General features: G+C 35.5%; 1 protein-coding gene across 1 annotated transcript in view; it reads right to left on the minus strand.

Moving 5' to 3' along the window:
- The window catches only part of PRKG1 (protein kinase cGMP-dependent 1), a 1,143,802-nt gene that overhangs the window by 1,047,597 nt on the left and 70,736 nt on the right, over positions 1-25,469 (minus strand). The window contains exon 2 of the mRNA XM_047759865.1: positions 12,953-13,119. Coding sequence (XP_047615821.1) covers positions 12,953-13,119 — 167 coding nt within the window. The remainder of the gene's footprint in view (positions 1-12,952; positions 13,120-25,469) is intronic.

Below are 25,469 nucleotides of genomic sequence, written 5' to 3' on the forward strand. Positions count from 1 at the left end.
AAGTCTTTTATGTCCCAAAATTACTTATCTCATAAAAGTTGCTTTTGGGAGAAGAAAGTTGTCTTTCCAAGAACAATACATGAAAGCATCTTTTTAAACTTATCCCAAGAAAATGCTTAATAGCATGGTGGTGAAATATCAGAAACAAGCAAATGCACTAGCAAATGAAAAAGCTCTTTGCAAAATGCATCACAAGAGAAAATATGCAGAGATTTCAAACATTTACTTAGCAATGAGTATTTTAAAAGATAACAAATCAGTAGCTAACAATTTAGGTTTACCTATTCATTGAGGCTATTCAATGGGACCACATGTAAAATAGTGTACTCTCTTTTTAAATTTGAAAGTATTTAAGCTATGAGTTGTACTGAACCTTCAAAATAAAACATATTACTTCTAGGATTTTGTTAAGTGAGAAATAAGTACAGTATAAAACCATCTTCTCTAAAAATGGTGATCAGATTCAAAGAATATTTGATTCTTTTATTCCTTTAGAACCAGAATTAAAGTCAAATTACTAAATAAATAAATAAATAAATAAGTGTCCTACACACTAAATCAGGATAATCACCAGGGAACTCAATTTGGTTCCCAAATCTTAAACATTAGAAAGTATGCAAACAGAACCCACAAAAAGCCTCAGGGACACCTTTCAAACTGTGAAATGGAATGTAATTAACAAAATAATAAGTACTTTAATGGAACTTACTTGCCCATTTTTGATTTGTATTGACTATTTCCTCTAGATTTAAATGCCAGTCTTTACAGAATTTTTTGTTTCTAATGTACCAAGACTTTATTTAAAAAAATAAAAAAAATTTGTTTTACAACACTATTCTATCACTGTGCTACTTGAAAGTTGGGGAATTGACATCTGATATTTTGAACCTTATACTAACTCTAGCTTGTTTTCTGAAACAAACATATAACTGGTCCTATTTGTCTTCAGGTCATATAGCTTAAGACAGTGGTTTTCAAACTTTTAGCCTCAAAACCTTACATTATGAAAAATTACTGAAAATCTCAAAAAGGTTTTGCTTATGAGGTCTGCATCTACTGATGTTTATTCCATTAAATCTTAAAACTAAGAATTTTTTAAAATAGTTATTCATTTGAAAATAATAAACTTATTACATGTTAAAATATTTTTAATAAAATTAACTAAATTTTAAGAACAAAAAATTTAATAAGAATCATGCCAATGTTTTACACTTTTTGGAAATCTAATTGATATCTGGCTCAATAGAAGACAGCACCATTTTCTGCTTCTGCATTTAATCTGCTGCTATATCATATAGCATGTAGCTTCTAGAAAATTCCATTGTACCCTCATGAGAGAATGAGACAGGAGAAGACAAATAATATGTTCATGTTATCATGAAAATAGATTTGACCTCGAGGAACCCCTAAAAGGGTCCACAAACTACATTTTGAGAATTGCTGCTTTAAGGAGCCTGGCTTGCACAAAATAGGATGGAATTTTCAGTCTACTCTGAAGATTCACAGAGGACTTATAAATACTTATGAATATCTCTATCTATGACTTACCCATGTATCTGCCACATATAAAACTATAATTATAAGAGAAATACTTTCATCAGTCCTCTTCCTATGCCTGGTTTTGTTAGAATGCTACCTCCACAATCTGACCTCTTCACTGAGCTTTCAGACATGTGTATCCACTGTCATCAACTTGAGATCTCCAGTGAGATGTCTAAGGGGCACTTTAGCTTCATATTGTCAGAACAGAATTGTCAATTTGCTTTCTTAAACATGAATTCCTCTCACTTTTTTCCCATCTCAGAAAACGGCACCACCACTCACCCAACTATTTAAATCAAAAATCTAAAAGTCGTTCCCAGTTTTTCTTTCCTTAACCCTTGTATCACATCTGTGCACTGTCATATTTCCCTCATTTCCCATGCTATCCTAGCCCAAACCAACTATTTTGCTTGGATTACTGCTGTAGCTTCCCATATGGTACCCCTGTATCCCCTACCACTCTACATGTTTTCCAACCTTTGATTGTTAGTGCAATCCATTTCTCTGCCTATAAAACATAAATCAAACCATGTCCCATTTCAACCTAAACTCCTTCAATGCTCTCTAAATCTCTTGCAATAAAAGATAAACTACTTACAGTGAACTTCATGTGACCTTGCCTCTGCCAAACTCTCCAAACTTAACTTATGCCTTCTTTCTGTCTTTCAACAGTTCTGCACTTTATGGTTTTACCACTTGCTGTGGTCTTCTTCTGGGATCCCTATCCACCCTTTGGTGTCTGGCTCCTTCTTATCATTCAGATCTCAACTCAAATGTTATCCATTCAGGGAAGCCTACCCTGACCCACCCATCATTATCAGACCCACCTTCATGATTCTCTCTTACATCATCCTGTTTCTTCTAATTTATTCATAGCACTGATCACTATCTGAATGCACTGGTTTATCTCCATGCATATTCCTTGTCCTTTTCCCTACTACCATCACTAGGATGTAAGCTCTAGAAGAGAAGGGACCACACACGTCTTGTTTACTATACATCCTCAGTGTCCACTGACATACAGTCAGCACTGAGGAGATATTTTTTAGGAATTGCATTGTAGGAATAAAAAATAATCAAATACAGTAATTAGTGAATCATAGTCAAGAAACTGTATTCAAAAAAAGAACTTTAATGAAATTAACAAGACTTTCTTTGCTATTCTCAATTGTTGAGGGAAACACAAGGAATTTCACATATTCATGGACTACAGTCAGTCAAATCCAAGCTCTGCTTTATCTATAACACCCTTTCTACTTTTGTAGAAACACACCATATGGAGGGAGAGGAAAGTATGGTAGTTTAGCAATCCCCGCTATGTATATATGTAACCTAATTCTCAACACAAGGAAAAATCTGCTGAAACATCTTTCCCATTTCATATGTCTTTGACCTTCAGAATTGATGTACTATGTAAAAATTTCAATTCATGGGATTAAATAAAATTTCAAAACTTTGTATTAATTTTCTAAGAGAATAGCATGCAAAATGGTGCTCAAAAACCTATAAACCAAGAGTTTTTTCCTTAGCATACGCATTTTAATCCCTTTGAGAGACTTTCCATCAATACTTTTACTTAGTTATCAACCTGTTTTTCTTGTAAATTTAACCATTGATAATAATCTGAACTCTGAGAATGGATAACTCCATGTAAACTCATATACACATACACGAGCACAAACAAAAAATATATGCATGGGCATATTTCCAATAAGGTGAGTCGATAAAAATCTTTACACTAGAAATACCGGAGCAAATAATTACAAATCTTTTAAAAATGGATTTGAGGGCATTATTAAATGAACCATTGGTGATAACGTAACTCTGTATTAAAAATATGCTGAAAGACCTAAATATTCTAAACTATTATGAAATGCAATGTGGTAAAAGAGTAATGTAAAATGATGCTCTATAAACATGAGCCAGATATAAAATGTAACAATGAATTATGTACTTATAGTCATAAAAATGAAAAAAAAATGATGAGCATGTGAATGGCTTTCAGTGAAATTTATTACAATAGGCTATTAACCTCTACTTGAAACAAAGGCTCACTCCCTTCTTTTTACAAGTGGGGAATAAATGATCTTCTAAAGGACCAAATTCAATTTTTGAAGGAAAATTTTAAACACATTGATTATTAATTAAAATCCTGTAAAAAGTTCTGGTTTTGCTCTAAAAACACACCATTACATATTTATGAAATGGAAAACCACCTCTCTTAAGAGTTTGTCCACCTTCACTAGATGCTTTTTCTAATATGGCTTTACTCTTGAATAACTAACAGAGTAACTTAATTTGCCCTGACACTGAAAACTGTGCAGAGTAATTTAACTCTTCTTGTTAAGTTACACAAGATTGTAAAGAGCAAATAGAAAGTAAATCATGTTTGGATTTAAAAGCATTTTCTCTTATATATTGTTATAAATAATTATAAGGTAGTTTTGTGATACATAGAGAGCTACTTACTTTGATAAAATTGGGCAAATTTGGCAGAAAAAAAGGGTACTAAATAAATCATTAATGTAAATATACCCACTAGCAAGTATACTTGCTATATAATACTTTGAATATGCATGATTTGTGAATTCTCAGGAATTTATTTTAATACAATTTTAAGTCATCCATCATAATTCTCGATATCTATGCAGTACATAAGGAGCTTTGGTACAAAAAAATTTCATTTTTATCAGAAAGGAGTTTATGGAAGGACCTAAATATAAAGGCCCAACTCAGATTGCAACCGTCCAAAGGTACAGTAGTTAAATTCAGATAAAGTATGTGCAATTACCGGCTGCATTTCTCAACTGTGGCGTCATGGGAGAATTCCAATAAGGACTTCAGAAACCCATTCCCATGTTCTTGGAGCGGGGTAGGTGGGCTGTTGCCATGGTAGCCACACCAGGCAGTTCACTGTGCTGGGAAGTAGCTCCCTCTTCCCTGCCCTTTGAAACTGTGTTAAAACGGTTACTAACCATTCAAGGATTTTTCACTAGAGGGATGGATATTAAAAGCATTAGTCTATCTAGCCCCCCACAAAAATCATTGGAAATCTTGTTAGAGTCTCTGAAGAAATATATCCATGTGTTTTAAAAATGAACCGTCAACAATTTCAGATTCCTGCTTAATCTTCAGCATGCAAACTACTCAACAGTTCCCTGTAAGGATGGCCAAAGTAAATTTTATCTCATTAGCAAGAAATCAATGTGTTATTACACTATTGTCAAGAAGGTACTAATCCACATTTTCTTTTCATGTGTTCAGCTATGCTGTTTTTCATTTAGCATCCATCTAAAAATGTATCTTTAAACTTTCAAATCTGCCATTCTCACAAAATTAAAATTAAAGAATGGAGATAATTGACATTTTAGCAAGATGAATCAGCATAGATATAAATCCCATAACTGTTGTGGAAAAACAGTATAAATAAATAAATAAATAAAAGAAAAAAGAAAAAGGATGTTGTGCCTTTTTAACATTATCCATGATCTCTTTACCAATTTCAGATTAATTTTTCAAAAAAATGTATAGCTTTTCAACTATCAGCTTAAAAAAATAAGGATAACAAGTTTTAACTATTTTAGGTTTCAGGAGTCTTCAGAAGTAAGAATAACCACGCTATTCACATTCTTAATGTAATAAATTCAATTTTACCATGAATAGTTTAGAAAGAAAATGGAGAACTATACATTAGCATAGCCACAAAATGATAAGGCTTATTTTACAAAATCAAGCAAGGGCTTAAGAAGTCAAAAGAGTATTAAGAATAGAACCCTCTAAAATATTTCACTTTTTGCATAATGAAGTTCTTGATCAAACATCTTTCAATTTTTCTTGAATTATACAAAAAATATCATTACTTCATAAGGGTATATATACATGCATCCTTATATATTTTAGCTAAAAGTAAGTGTTAATCATCTACCCCTGTTCATCAAATTTGTCATTGATTGTGATTATTTCCAATTATTACATCAACTCTCACAGAAAAAACAAGTTGCTATCATCAAGCGTATTCAAAAACATATTTACTGTCCCCTGAGGACAACTTGTAAAGAATTCTTAAAATATACTGGAAAACAAAAAGGACACAGAAGTAAAAATGCATTGCCTTTCCAGTGTCCTGCTTTGAAAGAGACAGCTCTCCTTCAGATTATAAAATGTGGATATATTCCTTCAGAAATAATACCTCACATGCCTAATCTATGACATATATGCCTTCATGGACACACACACACAGAGGCATGAGAAACACTGCCTTTCGGGATTTCTCATAAAGATACAAAAAGCACAAACCAAGAGGAAGATTGATATATGTGATTACATTAAATTTAACAACCTCTGTTCACCAGAAAATATCACAAAGGAGTGAAAATACAAGCTATAAATTGGAGAAAATACTTGCAAGACATGTGATTGACAAGGATTAAATTCTAAAATATGTAAAGTCAACCAAACAACAGAAAAATGGGCAGAAGACTGTAGCAGACACTTCATAGAACACAAACAGCATATAAACATATGAAAAGATGCTCTATCTCATTAGTAAACAGGAGCAAAATAACTGGAAACAATCCAAATATCATCAACAGCAAAAAGGATAAAGAAATTGGGTCTACAACAGCGGAACATAATACTGAACCAAAAAACAAAGTGGCAGAATACATGCAGTATTGCTAGATTTATATAATGTAAGCTACAAAAACGACCCAAAGTAAACATGCACTTAGCATACAGAGATGGGCTTTTAAGAGGAAACTTTTGGAGGGCTGGGTTCTCATAAGCTAACTTGTAAAATACTTGATCAGCAAACCACAGACGCAGAATCCTCGATTTTGGAAAAGGGACAGGAGATGTGTTCAGTTCAGCCACAGGGAACCCCTCCTCTACCCACACAGAACTTCTCCAAGAAGAAGCTATGTAGTCACTGCTAGAACGCCTCCTGAGATGGGGTTCTTGCCATGGTATCAGGCTGCTTTCCTTACTTCTGGAATATATAATTAGCAGCATATTTGATTCTCAAGCAGACCCACTGCAGACTTCTCTATAACTTGCATTTTCTTCTTTAGTTATCTAGATTCATGAAGACCTTTTCAAACGACAGTGTTTTCAAGCATTTAAAAACAGTTATCTCTTCCTCCTAAACCTTCCATCTATACATGATATGCCAACTTGCTAAAAACAAATGCTATGCTTCCTGAATTTGCCCAAATGTACTGAAGTCTTTTGGGAAGTTGCACCCCCAAACAAACATGATACTCCTCAGGGCATCTAATTATCTCAGTTCCCTGTCTTTGCCATTAACCCCATAACTGAAATATATTTTAATATCCACATGTAAAATTTTCAGACTCTCTTTGCTTATGATAAACTCTTTTTTTTTTTTTCTTTTTAGGGCTGCACTCACAGCATATGAAGATTCCTAGGCTAGGGGTCGAATCAGAGCTACAGCTAGCCTACACCACAGCCATAGCAATGCCGGACCTGAGCAGCATCTGAGACCTACACCATGGCTCACAGCAACACCGGATCCTAAACCCACTGAGCGAGGTGAGGGACAGAACCTACAACTTCATGGTTCCTAGTTGGATTCGTTTCCGATGCGCCACAATGGGAACTCCAGCTTATGATAACTTTTTTATTAAACAGATTTTGCTTTTTGTTTTCAAATGAGCATCTGTTAAAAACAAAATTCAACTGAGTAATTGTGAAAGATCTTGTCGGCTCTAATACACGATTCATGAATTGGGAAGTATTCAATCAAGCAGAGAGGAAAGGAGCTCCAAGGAACTGTACAAAATGAAAGGCTTTTATAGGCAAAAGGGAGCAGGAAGAAGGAAGTTATACTAGGCAAAATAGTGTGTTAGTTATGGAAAGGTCACCTTCCTTCTAGGTAATGGCAGGAGCCAACGAGGCAGATTACCTAGTGCTAATTAAGTGACTCCTAATTGACTGGTTTAAGAGCTCATGTCTGGGATAACTGAAACTATAAGTGAGTCTCATTTTGGTGACATGGGGCTTGGCAAAAGTGGCTACGTTCAGGGGCTATTGGCCTATTTTTTAACAGTACATATGCTTTCTCTTTAACATTAATGTGATATGCTTGGTCCCATTGAAGGGACTGCAAAACTAACTCTAAGTGCATTGATATGTTAACTACTCTAAAGATAGCTTTCAGATTAACATGAGAAACTCATAAGGCCAAAGGCAACACCTGATTTTGGAGAATAAAATGGTCTGTTTCTCATGTTAAATGTACTGAGCTAATTCATATGAAAATGCATTCGGGTAATGTTTTGAATGCCAACTGACATGGTGAGGCTCTTCATTAATGTTCAATTTTATATAAAAATCCCTCTTTGAATGTCAGTTCGCATTCATTATTTAATTGCAAAAAGACAGTAAAAATGTTTCGGGGGGGGATTTGCAGTATAAAGTTGTATAAGTTTACTGGCAATGGTGGCCAGCACAATCCACGTCCATACTGAAGAATAAACAATGCTGGACATCAGCTTACCAGGCAGACCTGGTATCAATCAATTGCAAAGGGAAGAAGATGATGTCTTAGGAAGACAAAAGGGAAATCTCAGAAACTTGAGGCTAGTCTCTGAGAGTTGATGTGAAAAATTACAGATCACTTAGCATTAGTGTACAAAAGCCCTATTAGAAAAATCACTTGTGTGATGGGCTAGAAGAATTGTTTCTTGTCAAAAATATATTTTTAAAAAACCCGTGAGAAAAACAAAATCAATGCTATTGATGATAGAGAGAAAAAACAGGGCCTTCAAGGTACAGGACAGAATCTGGTCCTAAAAATAAAGTGGACCAGGATTAAACCAAATCACAGCTCTGCTTCCAAAAAGATAAAAGGAACCAATAAGAAAGGAATGGATGCTAGACCATAGAGAAGTACTTAGTGAAAGCTGTTATCATTAATACACACCTCATTTAAAAAAATACCTTGATGATTTCATTTAAAAGCTTAGAAGAGCTAATAATCAAAGAATGCTAAACGGATACTTAAAAAATAAAATGTAATCTACCTGCTTCTCCAAGGAAAGATCACAGAAAAATCCATAAAACCAACATCTCTAAGCAAATCAACTACTTTAATGGATATAAACCAGACATTTTTCAATGAAAAAATATTAGGTTCCTAAAGAATGTGTTTGATATACGTCATCAATTCTCAATCACTGAATTAGAATTTGTTTCATTTTAGATGATGACAGACTGAAGTTTATCATTATGGAAAAAAAGGAGGGCAAGCGTATAAGGATATGAACATATCTTACATCATAATTAAGGCCAATGGCTATTTGTTTAAGAAAATAAACTATATTCAGTACTTTGTAAGAGTCACTAATATATTTGAAAACACAATTAAAATGTAAACGGAGACTTGGCAACTTGATCCACTGCTGCCTTAAGAATCTAACACCCAGCAATTCTGATCAAAATTTGAAACTGAAACTTCCACTAGCCAGCAACTATAAATATCCAAAAGTCATACAACTTAATTTGCTTAAAATACATGATAATGTGTTTATACCACCTCCAGAGGATTTTTACATAATCATCCTAATGAGTAAAGTCTTAACATATGACTATTCTCTTCTGTGAAAACAATGAGAAAATTTGGCACCTAGGTATGCAATAATACTTGAGACACTGCCCAGGCTAAAACAAAAATCACTAAAGGTACATGTAAGACAACCCTTTGGAAAAAAACTCATTTAACTGAAGAGGGGCCGGAAAAATTGGAATGATTTTCCATGTAAACTCCCTGAGTATTTTCTTGAATGTTTTGATAATAAGCTAGTTTGTGAAAGATCCTCTATAGTCTATTCATCCATTGTTGCTATGGTATACTCCTTATAAATATTAATGTTCACGGATAAAAAAGACTCCATCTATGTCAAGAACAGTGCTATCTAAATTTTGAGAAGATTGAACGTATTGATAAAAAAACTAATTAAACAATGAAACATTTATTTCCTCCATTAAAACTAATAAAAATTTAAATGACAGGGTTTGTAATCTTAAATTATTTTGCCATGAGAACATTAGCATAAAATCAGCCAAAGTTACATTAGACTGGCTAGAATTACAGCTTGAGGACAGACCAGCATTAGTTTATAAGGTCACAGTCATTTAGTGAATTTAACTAAAGGCAACCAACAGCATCATTGGCAAATCCGTGACTGTGAATACTGATATACTATTTAGAATCCTTTTTTAAAAGCATAATTAAGAAAACTCACAATTAGGCAATCCAGCAGTAAAAAAGAAGATAGATAAAATGTATTAAAATTTGCTTGAAGCAGTGGGGAAAACATTAGTATATTTGCCTTTACCCAAGGAAGCCTCCAGTGGATAATTCTTTATTTTGTTATAAATATGCTTGTGTGTATATATGAGTGACTGTGTGTGTTCATAAAATCTTTTTCTTCTCTCTCACATCCCCATGTCATGCAACATAAGAGGTACTGACTTTATATCACTGTATTTAAGTATTTTTAACTTTACATCATTGTATTTAATTTACGGGGTATCAAGGAGAAGAGTAAATACCACCTAAGAACTTTGCATCCATTTCTTGGAAATGAGTTAGTTTGTTTTCACTGTACATAGGATCACTGTATCATGTTAGGCAGAAGTAGGACCTTGTTATTGTCTTTACTTGGAGACTGAGTATGATTTAAGGAGATGTGTATAGGCGCCAAGTTGACAAGGAATGGACCTACAATGGTTAATGTTTATATGTCAACGTGAAAGCCCATGATATCCAGATATTAGGCCAAACACTACACTGAGTGTTTCTGTGAAGGTATTTTTTAGATGGGATGAACATTTAAATCAGTAGACTTTGAGTAAAGCAGATTACCTTCTTAACATTGGTAGAACTCCTCCAATCAGCTGAAGGCCTTAACAGAAAAAAGACAGAGCTCCCTTGAGAAATGGGAAATTCTGCCAGCAAATGGCCTTCAGAGTTAAATTGTGACACTGACTTTTCTCTGAATTTCCAGCCTGCTGGCCTTACCTTACAAATTTGGGACTTGCCAGTTTCCGTAGCTGTGGAAGCAAATTCCTCAAAATAAACCTCTCTCGATACTCAGATACACACACACACACACACATATCCTACTGACTCTTTTTTTCTCTGAAGAACCCACACTAATATACAGCCTCATAGTTAAAAGCTTGAACTCTGAATACAGATTACCTGGGTTCAATCTTAACTCACTATAAACTAGTTACCCTCAGTCCTCTCATATAAGTGGGGATAATAAATGCTAGCCCTTACCTCACAGGATTGTTTTGAGAACTAAATAAATTTTATACATGCAAAATGTTAAGAAAAACCATGTTCTATATGTTGGGCACTATTTTTAAAAATCAATAAATATTAACTATGATTTCCAGGCTTCTTCTAATATAACTAGTGAACTTACAGTTCATCTTAGAAAACAGGAATGGCATGAATAAATACCATCTGTTGAGAAAAAATTTACAAGGTTGTTTGGAAATCTATTTCTTTAATAGACATTCAAGGTAAAAGAAAACTGAACATAGAGGTTTTCAAAATACTCATTTCTTGAATGGGATATCAGTAATGAGCATTTGAAAATCACTGAAGTAACATATACCTCGATTTCTACAATAGCTCTGTGTTCTTAAAAACACACTTGCCAATGAAACATCTGATAAATAATATGTAATTATTGATATATTATAATCTTAAAAATACTTTAAACTTGGTTTCTCATTGTTAATAGTTCTTAAAATTTGCTTCTATATTTATAGTCCCCACTTAGCCTCTAAATATTTCTTCCTTTTTCTCATTTCTGCTCACTGCCCACACATATACTTGCTCTATAATCCCTGTAATTCTCTGATAAATGAATATTATTTGTGTTTTTGTTTATTACATTTTGTCTTTATCAGAAGAAAGCCTAACTGAACATTTATTTCCTTTTGGCCTGGAGAAAAACTTTATAACATTGACGCAAAAGCTGAAAACTATAAAGAAATAAAAATGATAGCAATTATTACTTAACTATCAAATGCCTGATATATGTCAAAAAAAAAAAAAAGACTACCAGGTGAATAACAAATGTAGAAAAACATTTCTTATATACGGTCCATTATTTAATCAAAATAATACTGATTGTCATTTTACAATGTTTTACACTTTACATTAAATATCCACACAACTTATTCCATACTAACCTCATAACAATCCTGTAAATAAGGTAGAAAGATGGTTTTTCACCATCAGCACGAAGGATGGTGGATTCTTTGCTGTGGGCAACTGCCCTGCTACATGGCACCCCTGGTCATTTCCTACTAGACACCAGTGGCCTTCCCCAACCCCCACCATATTTTAACAACCAAATGTCTCCAGACATTGCCCAGTGTCCTTGGGGGACAGAATCATCACCAGCTGGGAACCACTTCCAGAAAGAAATTATATCTTTTTTTTTTTCTCATAAACTGGATGAAACTCAGAGAAATTAATTGACTTTCCCCAATATACCCCTTGTCTCAATGACCTATAAACTTGACAGTTATGGGAAACTGCTGTGATGGCTTTGGGTAAAACACTAATTGCCACCAAATAAATCGATAGTAGTTTTTCTATGTCAACTTTCTTATATTACAGACATTTCTGAACTCCCTTTTCTCATCTGATTCAGTCATTAATTCAGGCTTATTCCTTCCCACAAAAGCAAAACATCCCATTATAAATTTCAAGTGAGAAACACACATTATGAAAATTTACTTAAGCATAAAACATATTTACATAGGGCAAGTCTTAGTTTTTTTGTTTTTTTGTTTTTTGTTTTTTCAAAGCAGTTTCTATCTTTGTGAAAGATTTATGAACCAAGCTATTGCTCTTATTACTCAGGCACCCAGTATAGCATCCAGCCTTTACAATCTGCCTCTATCAGACACACATAAGACACTGAAAACATTCTCTTTTTTTAGAAGCATCATAGCAGGAAACCTCGTCATATACTGAGAAGTAAAAGTAGAGTTGAAGACACTTTGATTATCTGACCAAAAATACTTCCCATAGACTTGAGCTTCCATTGAAGCTTTGTGAGCTTGCTCAGTGATCTGACAGTGTGTGGTCACAGTCAGTGCAATAAATAGCATTTCTTTCTTTCACATTATCATTCTTTCCTCATGTCTGAAAAAATACTAGGTTCTCACATTAATAACTTTAAACACATCAAACAATTATCAAGCCACGCAGTGTTCTACCTCTTTTCAGTTTCTCAACCAAAAAAAAGAGAGAGAGAGAGAAATGGTACCATCCCATGTAATGCATTGCCATCTGTGCGCAGGCTGATAAGATGAAAAGAATATTTGAATGTCAGAGGAACAAGGTTACAGAGCATACCTTCCATGACATACACCAGGGACCCCACATCGCCTTCTTTGATGATGCAACTGTCTTTGCCGTACTCCACTGGGTACATACAATCCACAATCTCTTGGATCTGTGACAGCTCCAAGTTCTTCATAAAGTCATTGTCAAGGATAGCTTCCTTTATAAGATCCTTGGACCTATGGTAAGAGAGGGAAGATTTACTGGCATAGCCGACAAGCACTTTCATTCATACTTTGTGAGGTTGAACAGAGCCGGACAGCGTTCAAGCACGCTACAAAGGCATTTTCTTGTTAGGAAGCCAATCGTTTCCTGACAGACCTGAGGATAAAGTCATCCCATGGCAGCAGGAAAGACACTGAGAAATGTTCTTTTAAGTAAAGTATCATTTAATGAATTTGGGACCAAGAAACAAGCAAAATCACACAATTCCATTTTGTTTTAGGTTGGTTTTCAACACCAAGATTGGGGGCAAACTAATGGACAAACTTTTTAAACTCAAGCTTGCAACTTAGTTAAAGAATAAATAGGAACAAAATACAACAAAATTTTATAGAATAAACAGTTATTACTGTGTTTGTACATTATAAAAGAAACTCAGGATGTACTGTACTATACACAATTACAGTAAAACATAACTCATTCACTTATTTTTTTGTGTGCCACTTCCACTAGACTTTATGCTCCATGAGGGCAGAAATCGTTTTTAGTTTTTTCTCTGCTGTATGCCTGTTACAACATGGGTGCTCAAGAAATAGCTTGGATTTTAAAAATATTTAAGGATAGGATTACTAATTAGTTGTTTGTAATAACTGGTAAAAATGTGACAGTTCTATAACCATACCTCATGCTTCTTTAGAGGATATTTATTTCTTTAAGCAGCTCAAGTTGAGGTAACCAGGCAGATAAAACTCTACCGAACAAGATGTTTTAAACACAATACAGTTTAGACGTGGAATTTAGTCAGTGGGAAAAATATTTATAAATTCTATAATTGGGATTCAGTGGTTAACAGAAAAACTTTTGCAGAAGTTGAAAGATGGTGATCATTTGATTCTCTGGGATAAGAAGTTCCAAATGACTGCCTAAGGAAACAAAAATCAAAGTAAAGAGAAACTGAGAAATATTTTGTCAGGTGTTACACAATCAGAGAACTGTCAAAGAAGTCAGAAACTGGATAAGACAAAAGCGGAGACCTTAGCAATGTAGAGGGCAAGGAACACATTTGGAATTTTATTTTATTTTTTTTAGGGTCACACCTGCAGCATATGGAGGTTCCCAGGCTAGTGGTCCAATCTGAGCTGCAGCCACTGCCCTATACCACAGCCACAGCAGTGCCAGATCCGAGCCGCGTCTATGACCTACACCACAGCTCACAGCAAAGCCAGATCTTTAACACACTGAGTGAGGCCAGGGATCAAACCCACATCCTCATGTCTACCAGTCAGATTCAGATTCGTTTCTGCTAAGCCGCAACAGGAACTCCTGGAATTTTATATTAAAGCCTTAATTTGAAAAGCATCTGACTATAAGCTGTTCTTTGTCCAAATTTGCTTAACAAGTGCTTTCAGGAAAGTGACCGACACTGGTGAAAACTGACTAGAGCACTAACACTTCCTGATTCTGCTTGTCTTCTGTTCTAGAACTCAGTCCAACTGATCTAACAGTAAGTTTTGTAATGATTTGGTTTTAAGTGGTAAAAAGGTATACATAAAAAATGAAAACAATATGGAGTTCCCATTGTGGTGCTATGGGTTAATGATCCAGCTTGTCTCTATAGAGGGGCTGGTTGGATCCCCAGCCTGGCGCAGTGGGTTGAGGATCCAGCATTGCTGCAGCTGTGGCCAAGGCTGCTAAGTCTCAGCTCTGGCTCGGATTCGATCTCTGGCCCGGGAATTTCCACATGCTGTGGGGGTGGCCAAAAAAGAAAAAAAGAAAAAAAAAGAAAACAACATAAAATTTATCAACATGAAAAACAGAATGGACTGTTACAACGTAACTAAGTTGTTTATAAAGAACATTGGCATGGGAAAAATTCTTACAATACTTTTAAGTGAAAAAGCAGGATACAGAATTGTATTTATTTATTTATTTATTTATTTATTTATTTATTTTTGTCTTTTTGCCATTTCTTAGGCCGCTCCCATGGCACATGGAGGTTCCCAGGCTAGGGGTGTAATCGGAGCTGTAGCCGCCGGCCTACGCCAGAGCCACAGCAACGCGGAATCTGAGCTGTGTCTGCAACCTACACCACAGGTCACGGCAATGCCAGATCCTTAACCCACTGAGCAAGGCTAGGGATCGAACCTACAACCTCATGGTTCCTAGTTGGATTCGTTAACCACTGAGCCATGATGGGAACTCCAGAATTGTTTTTAGAATAAGAAAGTATGTGTGTATGAAACATAAAGAAAATAGGCTTTCAAGTTAGATATATCTGGGTCTCAATCCTAGTCCTGTCACACATTAAACCTTGAACAGGTTGTCTTACTTTTCTAAATTTCCACTTTTTAACATGTAAAAAGGTATTTTAAAAATTACTAGCAGCCAACGGGTACATGAAAAGATGCTCAACATCTCTAATCATTACAGAAATGCAAATTAAAACCATAATAGATATTATCCTATGCCTGCTAGAATGGCCATCACCAAATAGACAAGAGGTAACAAATGCTCTTGCAGAGAAAAGGGACCCCTTGTGCACTGTTAGTAGCAAGGTAAACTTGTGCAGCCACTATGAAAAACAGTATGGTCATTCCCCCAAAAATTAAAAATAGAACTACCATATGAACCAGCAATTCCATTTTCGCAAAAATATCCACAGGAAAAGAAAATACTAACTGGAAAAATATGTTATCTCCAGGCTCGTAGCAGAATTATTTACAATAGTCAAGACATGAAAACAACCTAAGGTCCACTGATGGATGAATGGATAAAGAAGTTGTGCTGTGTATGTAATATATAGATAGACATAGATGTAGATACAGATACATAATGGAATATTACTCAGCCATAAAAATGAGAAAATCCTACCATTTGCCATAATGTGGATAAATCTTGAAGGCATTATGTTAAATGAAATAAACTGAAGACAAATATTATGTGATCTCATTTTATTTGGAATTGAATTTTTTTAAAAATTCATTAAAAAAAGAGATCAGGTTTGAGGTTACCAGAGGTAGTGTCTGAGAAGAGAGGGAATTTGGGAAGGTGGGCAAAAGGTACAAACTTCCAGCTATAAGGTAAGTGCTAGTGATGAAAGGTACAAAATAATGACTATACAGTTAAGATAACTGTAATAACATACAGTTAACATTACTACATGATACATAGGAAAGCTAAAAAGGTTACACTAGTAAAGAACTTTAGGTAGTTGAGGCTTATGGGCCCTGTGAGGGGAACAAACAGGCCTACTGTAAAGGTTAATGTATGCCTTCCTGAGATAAGATCTGATGATTGTTAGAACAGACTCTGTTAATCATAATCCCCCCAGGTTTGTGTGGTCCTTGTAAATTTTATCTATAGTCTCTGCCCCCATGCTTTTTGATGGCAAGCCTAATAAAAGACAGACCTTGAGTTTGCTCAGGGCTCTTGCTTGCTACAGCATGAGCCGTCTCTGTGTCTTCTTCAAGCTGACCTCCAGGCATAGCCTAAGTTCTGATACAATGACATTACAGTGATATATGTTAATTATTTCTCCATAAAGCTGGAAAAAATATGCGAAAACTAGTACAAACACAATGTTACATTCAGTAAATGGTGAGTGAAAATGTAGTTGTAGTTTACGGTAACAGAGAGAGTCATAAGAGGGCCTACAGTTACGACGTGGAACACGATCAGAAGGATGCAAACAAAATGTTGGCATCAGTTGTCTTTGGTGACGGAATTACATTTTTTTCTACTTTTCTCTATACAGTTTTCTAGAATGGGCATGCTTTTTTGTGGAAAAATATTTAATTTGAAAAGCATTTTATGAAAAGTAACTGCACTATGAGGAAAAATAAAAATAACAATTGATCACTCACTTAAATAATATTTACTTAATATTGGTTGACTGTTATTGGTATATTCAATACTGCCCTTTTCAACAGATTCTCTTTCGTATGGGCTGTGGCAAAATACTAATGGCAGGAATTTTCACCTAATAAATGGCAGGTTAATAGATGGCAGGTGGTTAACACCTTCAGAACTCTATTTAAAAATTCCTGTTTGTGAAACTTCTACTTTTGGTTAACAGGATGACTTAGTTGTATGTTCTTCTTAATTTTTTAAAAAAATTTCAGCTTGCTAAAACTTAATTTCTCCTGAGACAGAGCTATTTTCCTTGGGTATTCAACACAAGATGCAAAACTCTGTTCCCATCTATAATTTTAATGAAATTTCATTTCTTAATTATCTTCACCATTCCTGACCTCAAGAATACCAGTAGCAACTTCATGGTGACTCTTGAGATCTCCAGTTCTAGGATGACTTTTCCAGATGATAGGACATATTCATTCTTTAAGAAATTAATTTTAGTCAAAGTGCATAATATTCTCTTTCCTAAAAATTCCTTTATTTTCATTGCCTCAGAGAGTGAGGCCATCAATGAGTTCATATTTTTTAATATAATAAAGACTAGATATTATCAATCCCAGAATCCCAACTTGTTTAGCTACAGACGGTATCTTATCCTTTGGGAAATAATAATAGTATTCCATTAAAAATCTAAGTCCTAGAAATGCTGCAGGATTAAAAATAAAGCCCTCTTTCAAGGAAATAATTAGCCAAGTCCAAAACTGATTATTGAAAGCCACCTTCTCTCTTCTCATAAACAGTACAATTAACCTGTTTTATAAAGACATCAGAAAAGATGACACAACGCAGCCTTACACAATCCCTTAGAATTATCTAAATTTTCCAAGTGCTTATCGCAGACTGGAGGGTAGGGGGCAGGAATTTCAGGATGTTCTTGCTTCTCAAATTTCATTTTAATTGAAGGACATTCCCTCTCAAGTCCCTGAAGAAACAAACTGGAGGCCTTCGTACATGCTGTTAAGTTACTGTAAAACGGACAGAAATGCAGGAGCTACATCTTATCATTTAGCCCTGCATAAAGGTATTGTCCAATAATGGTAACAGCCTCAGAAACCTCACGAATAATCCATCTCTGCCCTCAAAGCATAGTGTAACTCAAAGATGTTCTTGTCAGTGAGTAATACATAAAACCCTGCCTCTTCATGTAATTTTCCATGAAGTCCTTTCCCATCAAAGGCTCAAAATCTCAGGGAAACTCTCATCAATTTCCACCTGCTCCAACATCGTAAATCATAATCAATCAGAGCTTCCACCTAGTTCTTCTTTGAATCTTTCTTTCCCCAAAGAAACATTCTAAGACACTCACTGTAACTAACAAACGATGCTGCATATGAGATCCTTTGAGCTGTGTTATCACTATGGAAGCTGAGGAAAGCTGCTATCACAAGTTCCAGAGGTGGCTATCTGCCCTAACCCAGAATACACATTATAACAACATTTTGCAAGAATTCAGCAGCCTGACCTGAATGGTGTAAGAAGTAAATACAAAGATCCTGATTTCTTAAAATCCTTTCTGCCTGCTTCTATGAGTAAATATTCTTAAAAAACAAAATAAAAAACATTTTGTTTCATGCCCCAAATTTGTGACTTTTTAATCTAAACAACCATAAGAGTAACTTGGTAATTTTGAGCTGGCCCTATTGATTTGTCATCATCAAATTGTCAGCCACTGGAATATTGGTTCTATATAATAACGTGCTGTCAAACTGGATCTCCAGGGGCGGGGGGGGGGGGGGAGGATCCCTGGTTTTTAGTGTTTGCCAGTTTCCATGGTATAAATACTCCCACCATAGCCAATTTCAAGCAACAAATGCAAAGTCAACTACTTGCAAAATTCCTGAAAATAAGCAGGTCTTATATGAGCCTCTATAAGTAGGCTCTAGCACATGGGATAGAGATTATTTTTCTAATAGCCTAAGAATTTAGTGAGCCTTAATGTATAAATGAGAAAACCAACATGAAGATGCTTTCCTTTCTTAAAAATTTCATTAGGTGGTGTAATATCCCCAGATAACTTTATGCCAGGATTAGCAACATTCCTTCCAAAATTTTAATTATAAGAAAATGAATTGGAAAGTCCACTTTCCCATTTACTTACTTCAGAGAAGGTTTCTGAATAGACCCAAAGACTATTTGATAGAAACTGTCTTTATACACAATCTTAGATGAAAATAAGCAATTCTGGGGTGAGCATAGGGAAATACATGCCTATATCTCTAACAAGGGAGACAGTATTATTTACTGTTAACAAACAAAGCCTCATTCATCTTCTCAACATTAATGACAGGGTATTCTACATTGTGGCCATCATGTAGTAGGCTAGCACTATCTACGTAGCACTAGCATGATTTTAAAAAGTGGGGAAGACTGTTTCAGACCAAGTGCTTAAGAAGGCTCCTCTGAGTTGAGGATGTCATGATAAGATCCAGCCATGCAACATGGGGAGGAGTATTCTGGGTAAAAGAAAAAACCAAATATAATAGTCCACAAGTTAGAAGAACTTGATCTTTTAATGCTCAGGAAAGGAGACCTGTGTGGCTGAAGCATAGAATGAGTTAGAAGAAAAGGGAAAGGAGAATGAGATTGCAAAGGGAAGCAGGAAATCAGGTCTCATAGGGCCTTGAAGGCTGGGGTAGAGTTTTATTATATTCTAAATCCTTAGGAATATAGTGAAGTGATGATCATAAGAAGAGGTATGATTTTTAGGTAATATATCTGGCACATGGAATAAAGAATATAAATGTACTTTAAAATGTTACTGAGTTCATGGAGGTTTTCTGTCGTGTTTTTCAGCAATAAAAAGATACCAAAAGCATAACTTACTATCATGTTAATAAGGAGTTCCTATAACTGAAACTCTTGGGAACCACTCTCTTGTAACTCCTGTGTTTACTTGAACTTCAAATCACTGACTCTCAAGTTTAACTTTTACATATTATAAGGGAATGAGGTCTCATCTCCAATTTCCAGCTGTCTCCAGAGACCTAAACATTATTCAGTCTCTGATCACAGCTTCTCTTTAGATGAATTTGCTACAAACACATACCAGGCAATAGTATATATGCCCAAAGCAGACATGGCCAGAACAGTGAGAATTAATGTCTGATCCCTTCATTTGACAAAGATTTCTAGGCACTTTCAAAAAGTCAAAATTATTCAATCATACTAAGCATTAAAATCAGAGCAATTTGCAAATGTTGTATAAAATGTCTATAATCAATTTTTTAGGTCTCAAAGGTCAGCCTTGGGGTCAAATGTCAGGAGAAGCAGTAAATGCACTTTCAAGGTCCTTGACCTACAATATAGTATCTGAAGTTGGCAACTCAACAGTCCAAACCCCATTCATATATGCCTCTTTTCCTCAGATACAGTAATTACAGAGGCCCTTATAGTTTCTAATTCCAGGAGTAATTTTGGCAAGATAACTCCATCCATCCACTGCAAAGTATTGAATGAATCATCTAGAAGGAGGAAAAACTCCTGGAGTAATCCTCTCACGGCCCCAACTGTTAAGATTCTGCCCAGACAGTGGATCCTATTTCTAGCCTAACAGCTTTCCTGAATGAACCCTGTAGGTATAAAGCTGCCTGAAGCTAAAAAATACCAACCAGCCCACATTTTTTTTAAAGATAAAATTTAATCCTGCAAAGCTATTGGCCAATTTAGATTTCCACAAAACTGAAAATCAGTTTTCACCAAGTTTCAGACTACATTTTCACATCAACCAACTCTACTATAGCTATCCCAATCTTGTGGCAAAAGCAAAAGTCATGAAGAAATCAAAACTATATGAAGCATTCACACCTATAATCAGCATATGATACAAAACATGGGAATCACTGGGCCAAAATATATCACAGCAACACAGTTCTTAGGTGGTCAGTGATATCTTCGGTCAGTTACATGCATTGTAAAGAATTTCCAGTTAAGACTTTTTTCCTATGATTCTAAAACAGATGAGTAAATAAAATTTATTTTAATTTTTTGCTTTTTTTTTTTTTTTTTTAGGGCTACACTCACAGCATATGGAAATTCCAGGCCAGTGTTGAATCAGAGCTGTCAGCCTCTGCCGCAGCGACAGTAATGCCAGATCCAAGCTGTGTCTGTGATCTACACCAGAGCTCACAGCAAGGCCAGATCCTTAATCCACTGGACAAGGCTAGGGATCGAACCCACATCCTCATGGATACTAGTTAGGTTCCTTACTGCTAAGCCATGACAGGAACTGCCAGATGAGTAAATGTAATTTAAATTTTATAGCTCTAAAGAGAAACAATGATTTGGGTCAGGAGAAGACAGTTAACTCATAAAATATTTGTTTGCTAATATATTACTTAAGCCACCTTTTTAACAAATGCTCTCTCCTTATTCTCATTGACTAGAAACGATGCTAAGTAGTGCTTGAAATCACTGGTTAGATGTTTACAAATGGAACAGACTTATGTTAATTAAGGAAAAAGAAAATTATTGCTCTTTGGAGGTATTCATCAACTTCCAAAAAAAAAATCAATATTAAAATCTCCCATTCAACTACTGCAGCCATTCAGTGCTCCAGAGAGGCCTTCTACAGTTACTTCACCCTAGTGAGCCTAACTCAAAATAGAGCATCTCCAAAAGAGCCCAGATCAAAACTCTTGTCCTAGAAGCTCCTCTTTCATATCACAGAAGTAGAACTGTGGGGTTTCACAGAACTACTGAAAAGTGCTTTCTGTCAGAATAAGGCCATACATATTACATTCCAGAATGTAAGCACCTATTATGAATTAACTCTATTTGTGAAGTTAGAGATCTAAACTGCAAAACAAAAACAGAGTAATGACTGGGAAGAAAACATTTGGCATGTATTTATACATCCAATTGCAATTCGACATTTCAAAGCATTTTTTTTAAATCTTTCAAAACACATAAACAATTGAGAACTCTCAGAGTCTGCTGTGCTTCCAACAAGGTCAACATGGTCACACCATGAACATCCATTAAGTTCTTCATCACCCAGGCTGAACTTGCCTGCAGGGCATAGATTGGGTGCAATGATGATCTGTCTAGTCCTTTGAAACTCAGTAGCTCACATCATCACCATGTGTTATGCACTGTCATTACAATTACTGCAATGGCTTGATTTTAAAATTGATCATTAAAGAGATTATTTTAGAAAAATTCTCCTGTTCAGATGCTTCTCAGATTTAATCTCTGAGATCAATTACCTGACATTTGTTCGAATTCAACAGCAGGAAAATAACACGTCTTTCTACCAACCACTCCCCCCACACCGAAGTCCCCAAATGTGTATACTTTCTCTTGGCTGAAAACTAAGACCTGGGTCATTCAATATTTCCTCTGGTGATGTTTCCAGAAAATTACAGCCAAATTTAGCCTTGTTACAGAGACCTACAGGTCTTAGGAAGGCAGATCATTTACTTTGATGAACTTGGTTCAATTTCCTCTCCAAATGGCTAAGTTCGCATTAGTCTTTAATACATTAGAATACATTCACTACATTACACTTTGAGTCTGCCTGAAGGGAGATGGCATATATACTGAGAAAGTCTTTAAATAAATTTAAAAACCAAACAGTTGTGTTCCTAGTTATAAAAGCTCTGTGGTGCCAAGGCTTCCTAACTACAGTGAAAAAATTAACCAATAATGAAAACACGAGTCATCCTTTTAATAGTAACACTAACACTGCTACAACCAATAATTATTAAGGGGTTCCTCTCTGTTCTGCAATGAGGAGCTATCCCTCATATAAGTCTCACATTGACTTGCTAAGTCTGCCACTGCAGAGCAGAGGCAACGCTGCACAACTCAAAAGGAGACAGGGTCAGGATTTAAAGACCAAATCTGTTTGACTTCTGAGCCAGACTCACCATCATTGGACTTCTAAGAACACAACACTTACCTGTACTCATAATTTCAACAAATTATCCCAACTATAAAATCCAAAGGCAAATATTCTTCTCACTTAGCTCTAATTCTGCAAAAGTAAAAATGCTCCGCTTGGCTAGCATGACCTTTTATCTGCTGAGAGCATTTCATGCTTTCAAAACAATTCCACATCTAACATTTCATTCTATTACTGCCAAAAGCCTGTGCAGTAGGTAGAACAGATGTTACTATTATTCATATTTGACAGATAAGAAAACAAAAGCATGAAGGGGTTAGATGCTGCCAAGTTCAAATTAGAGATTAAAGGAGAACTCAGGTCTACTGATTACGAGCCTGAAATAAACACTGTTCCAACCTTCCTTCCTTCCTTCCTTCCACACACATCATATTCTCTATATCTTTTTATGCCTTTTTTTTCCTGTGTGTCTCTCTGTCACTTTGCCTCTGTCTGTCTTTCTCTCTCTCTGGCTCTATCTCTCTCTGTCTTTTTCATAACTTTAGCCATTTTAGCATTTAAACTCACTTGGACAAAGAGTCAACAAATCTACTGCACCAGTAACAGCAGGGAACTCTGGCCATTTGACAATAATTCTATGGTCTAAAAAATTCTGTGATGGTTCATTCAGAGAGGTCCCTTTCTGATCTGATTCATTCTTCACATCACAGAAGTCTCAGCATGTTTTGTGCCTTTTGCAGAGACATACACTTTAATACAGAAATACCTCTTGCATTCAGCAAGGTAATTCAACTCATTGTGATTCCAGGGTGTTCACACCTCTTTGTCTTCAGCACACACCCTTTCTCTCTCTCTTTTCCTTCCTACAAATTTCCCTCCTGCCTCAGATGGGCTTGATGTACAATATGCAAAGAAATAAAGTATACAAAATTTTACTATTACTTTGGGTAAATAGCTGTATTTGAATTCAAAATAAAAAGGAATCTCTCATTATGCTTATAGGATAAAAAATACAATATTCCAAGAAAAATTGCCAAGTAACCATTTTTAATTAATGTCATTAATGATCTGTAATATACATATCATTGAGAAGTCTGAATATAAGATACTAAACATTAAATACTTTCTACATAAGGATTTTTACAGTAGAAATCTAATGTGTAGAATTTATAAACTTAATGAAACATGTTAGCATAATGGTTTACAAACTATAATCTAATAAGTTAACTACCTTAAATTTTTACTGAAGAAAACAGAAAGGATAGTAAAAAAGGGAGAAAAGGAAAGAGATAAATGTGATTTTATAACTTGAATCCATTATTTATTTATCATCTTATACCATGCTGTCCTTTAAAGATTTACCCCTTTCAGTGGCAAATAGTTAATATTTACTAGATTTCCAATGTAACAATTCTAGGTTCAAATTCAGCCAGTGCAGCTAGATACAAGCAACAGTGATTGATGGTTTAAAATACAACAATAATTATCCACAAAGTGATTTAAGAAGTGACCTGGAGCTTCTGCTGACATGAGTATAGTATTTATAGAAGTAAATCATATCTACAAATCTGAAAACTCAGTCCTGAAAATATATCCTTTGTGAAATGAGGTCACAACCATCAATGAGCGAAGAACAACAACAACAACAAAAATAAAAACAACAAAAACAAGAGACCATAAATAAGTTCAGGCTGGCCATGACACCAAGGAGATGAATATAATAAATAAATGCAGAAGACGTGGGGTTCATAACACAAAGGGCACTTGAATTACAAACACCATATTTATAGGTACATGATCTAACACTGTGTGAATGCCATTAGTCAATCGAGGCGGGAACTCAAGGGCATTGCCAGGCCAAGTTTCTCGAAGTCAGAGACAGGCTCTAGAAGGGAGCAGAGGTGAACCTTGGGGTTGTAGGGACTGGGTGATAGTGGGGGCTAGAGATAAATAGCCTAAAAAAATTAATCCAAAGGCAGTTCAGGCAAACTAAGACCATGACAATGGCTCTTCAAGCTGCAGCAATGAGAAGGAATAAAAGGATTCAGAGAGCCTACAAGAGGCAGTGCTTCCATAATATTTCTGGGACAGTAGTTTGCAGGATTTCAGAGCATTCTTTCTTGGAGTGATTGTGTTATGACTTAATATAGATGTGAAAGAGCTATTAAAGTTTCAGGGCTTGTTGGACAAACATACTGAACTTAGTTAGCCCTTGCATGGTTTCCATATTTTTATCAGTTTCTGGAATGAATGAGGGAAGCTGGCAAAAGGATAAAGGGATATGAAGAGGGGGAAATAACCCCTTGATAGCTCTCTAACTTTCCTTGTGGACAGAATCTAGGTGCTTGGAGAGCTGCCTAGGAGAAAGTCTTCTGAGTGTTTTTCTTTGCGGTCCTTTTGTCCATGTCATCTCACCGTATCCTCCCACAAAGCACTTCCAGACACAAATCAGTTATACAAGTTAGACAATGATCGATGTAACATGTAACTTCCACCCCACATCCTTCTTTCAGACCATGTTCTCCAGGTGCACTGGCTAGCCTTTATACAGGAGTCTGCTCAGCCTCACCCTGCTAATGTCCATTAATTCTTTCATTCAACACGTGTTTC

The sequence above is a fragment of the Phacochoerus africanus genome, chromosome 15 (assembly GCF_016906955.1).
Source record: "Phacochoerus africanus isolate WHEZ1 chromosome 15, ROS_Pafr_v1, whole genome shotgun sequence".
NCBI classification, from domain to species: Eukaryota; Metazoa; Chordata; class Mammalia; order Artiodactyla; family Suidae; genus Phacochoerus; species Phacochoerus africanus.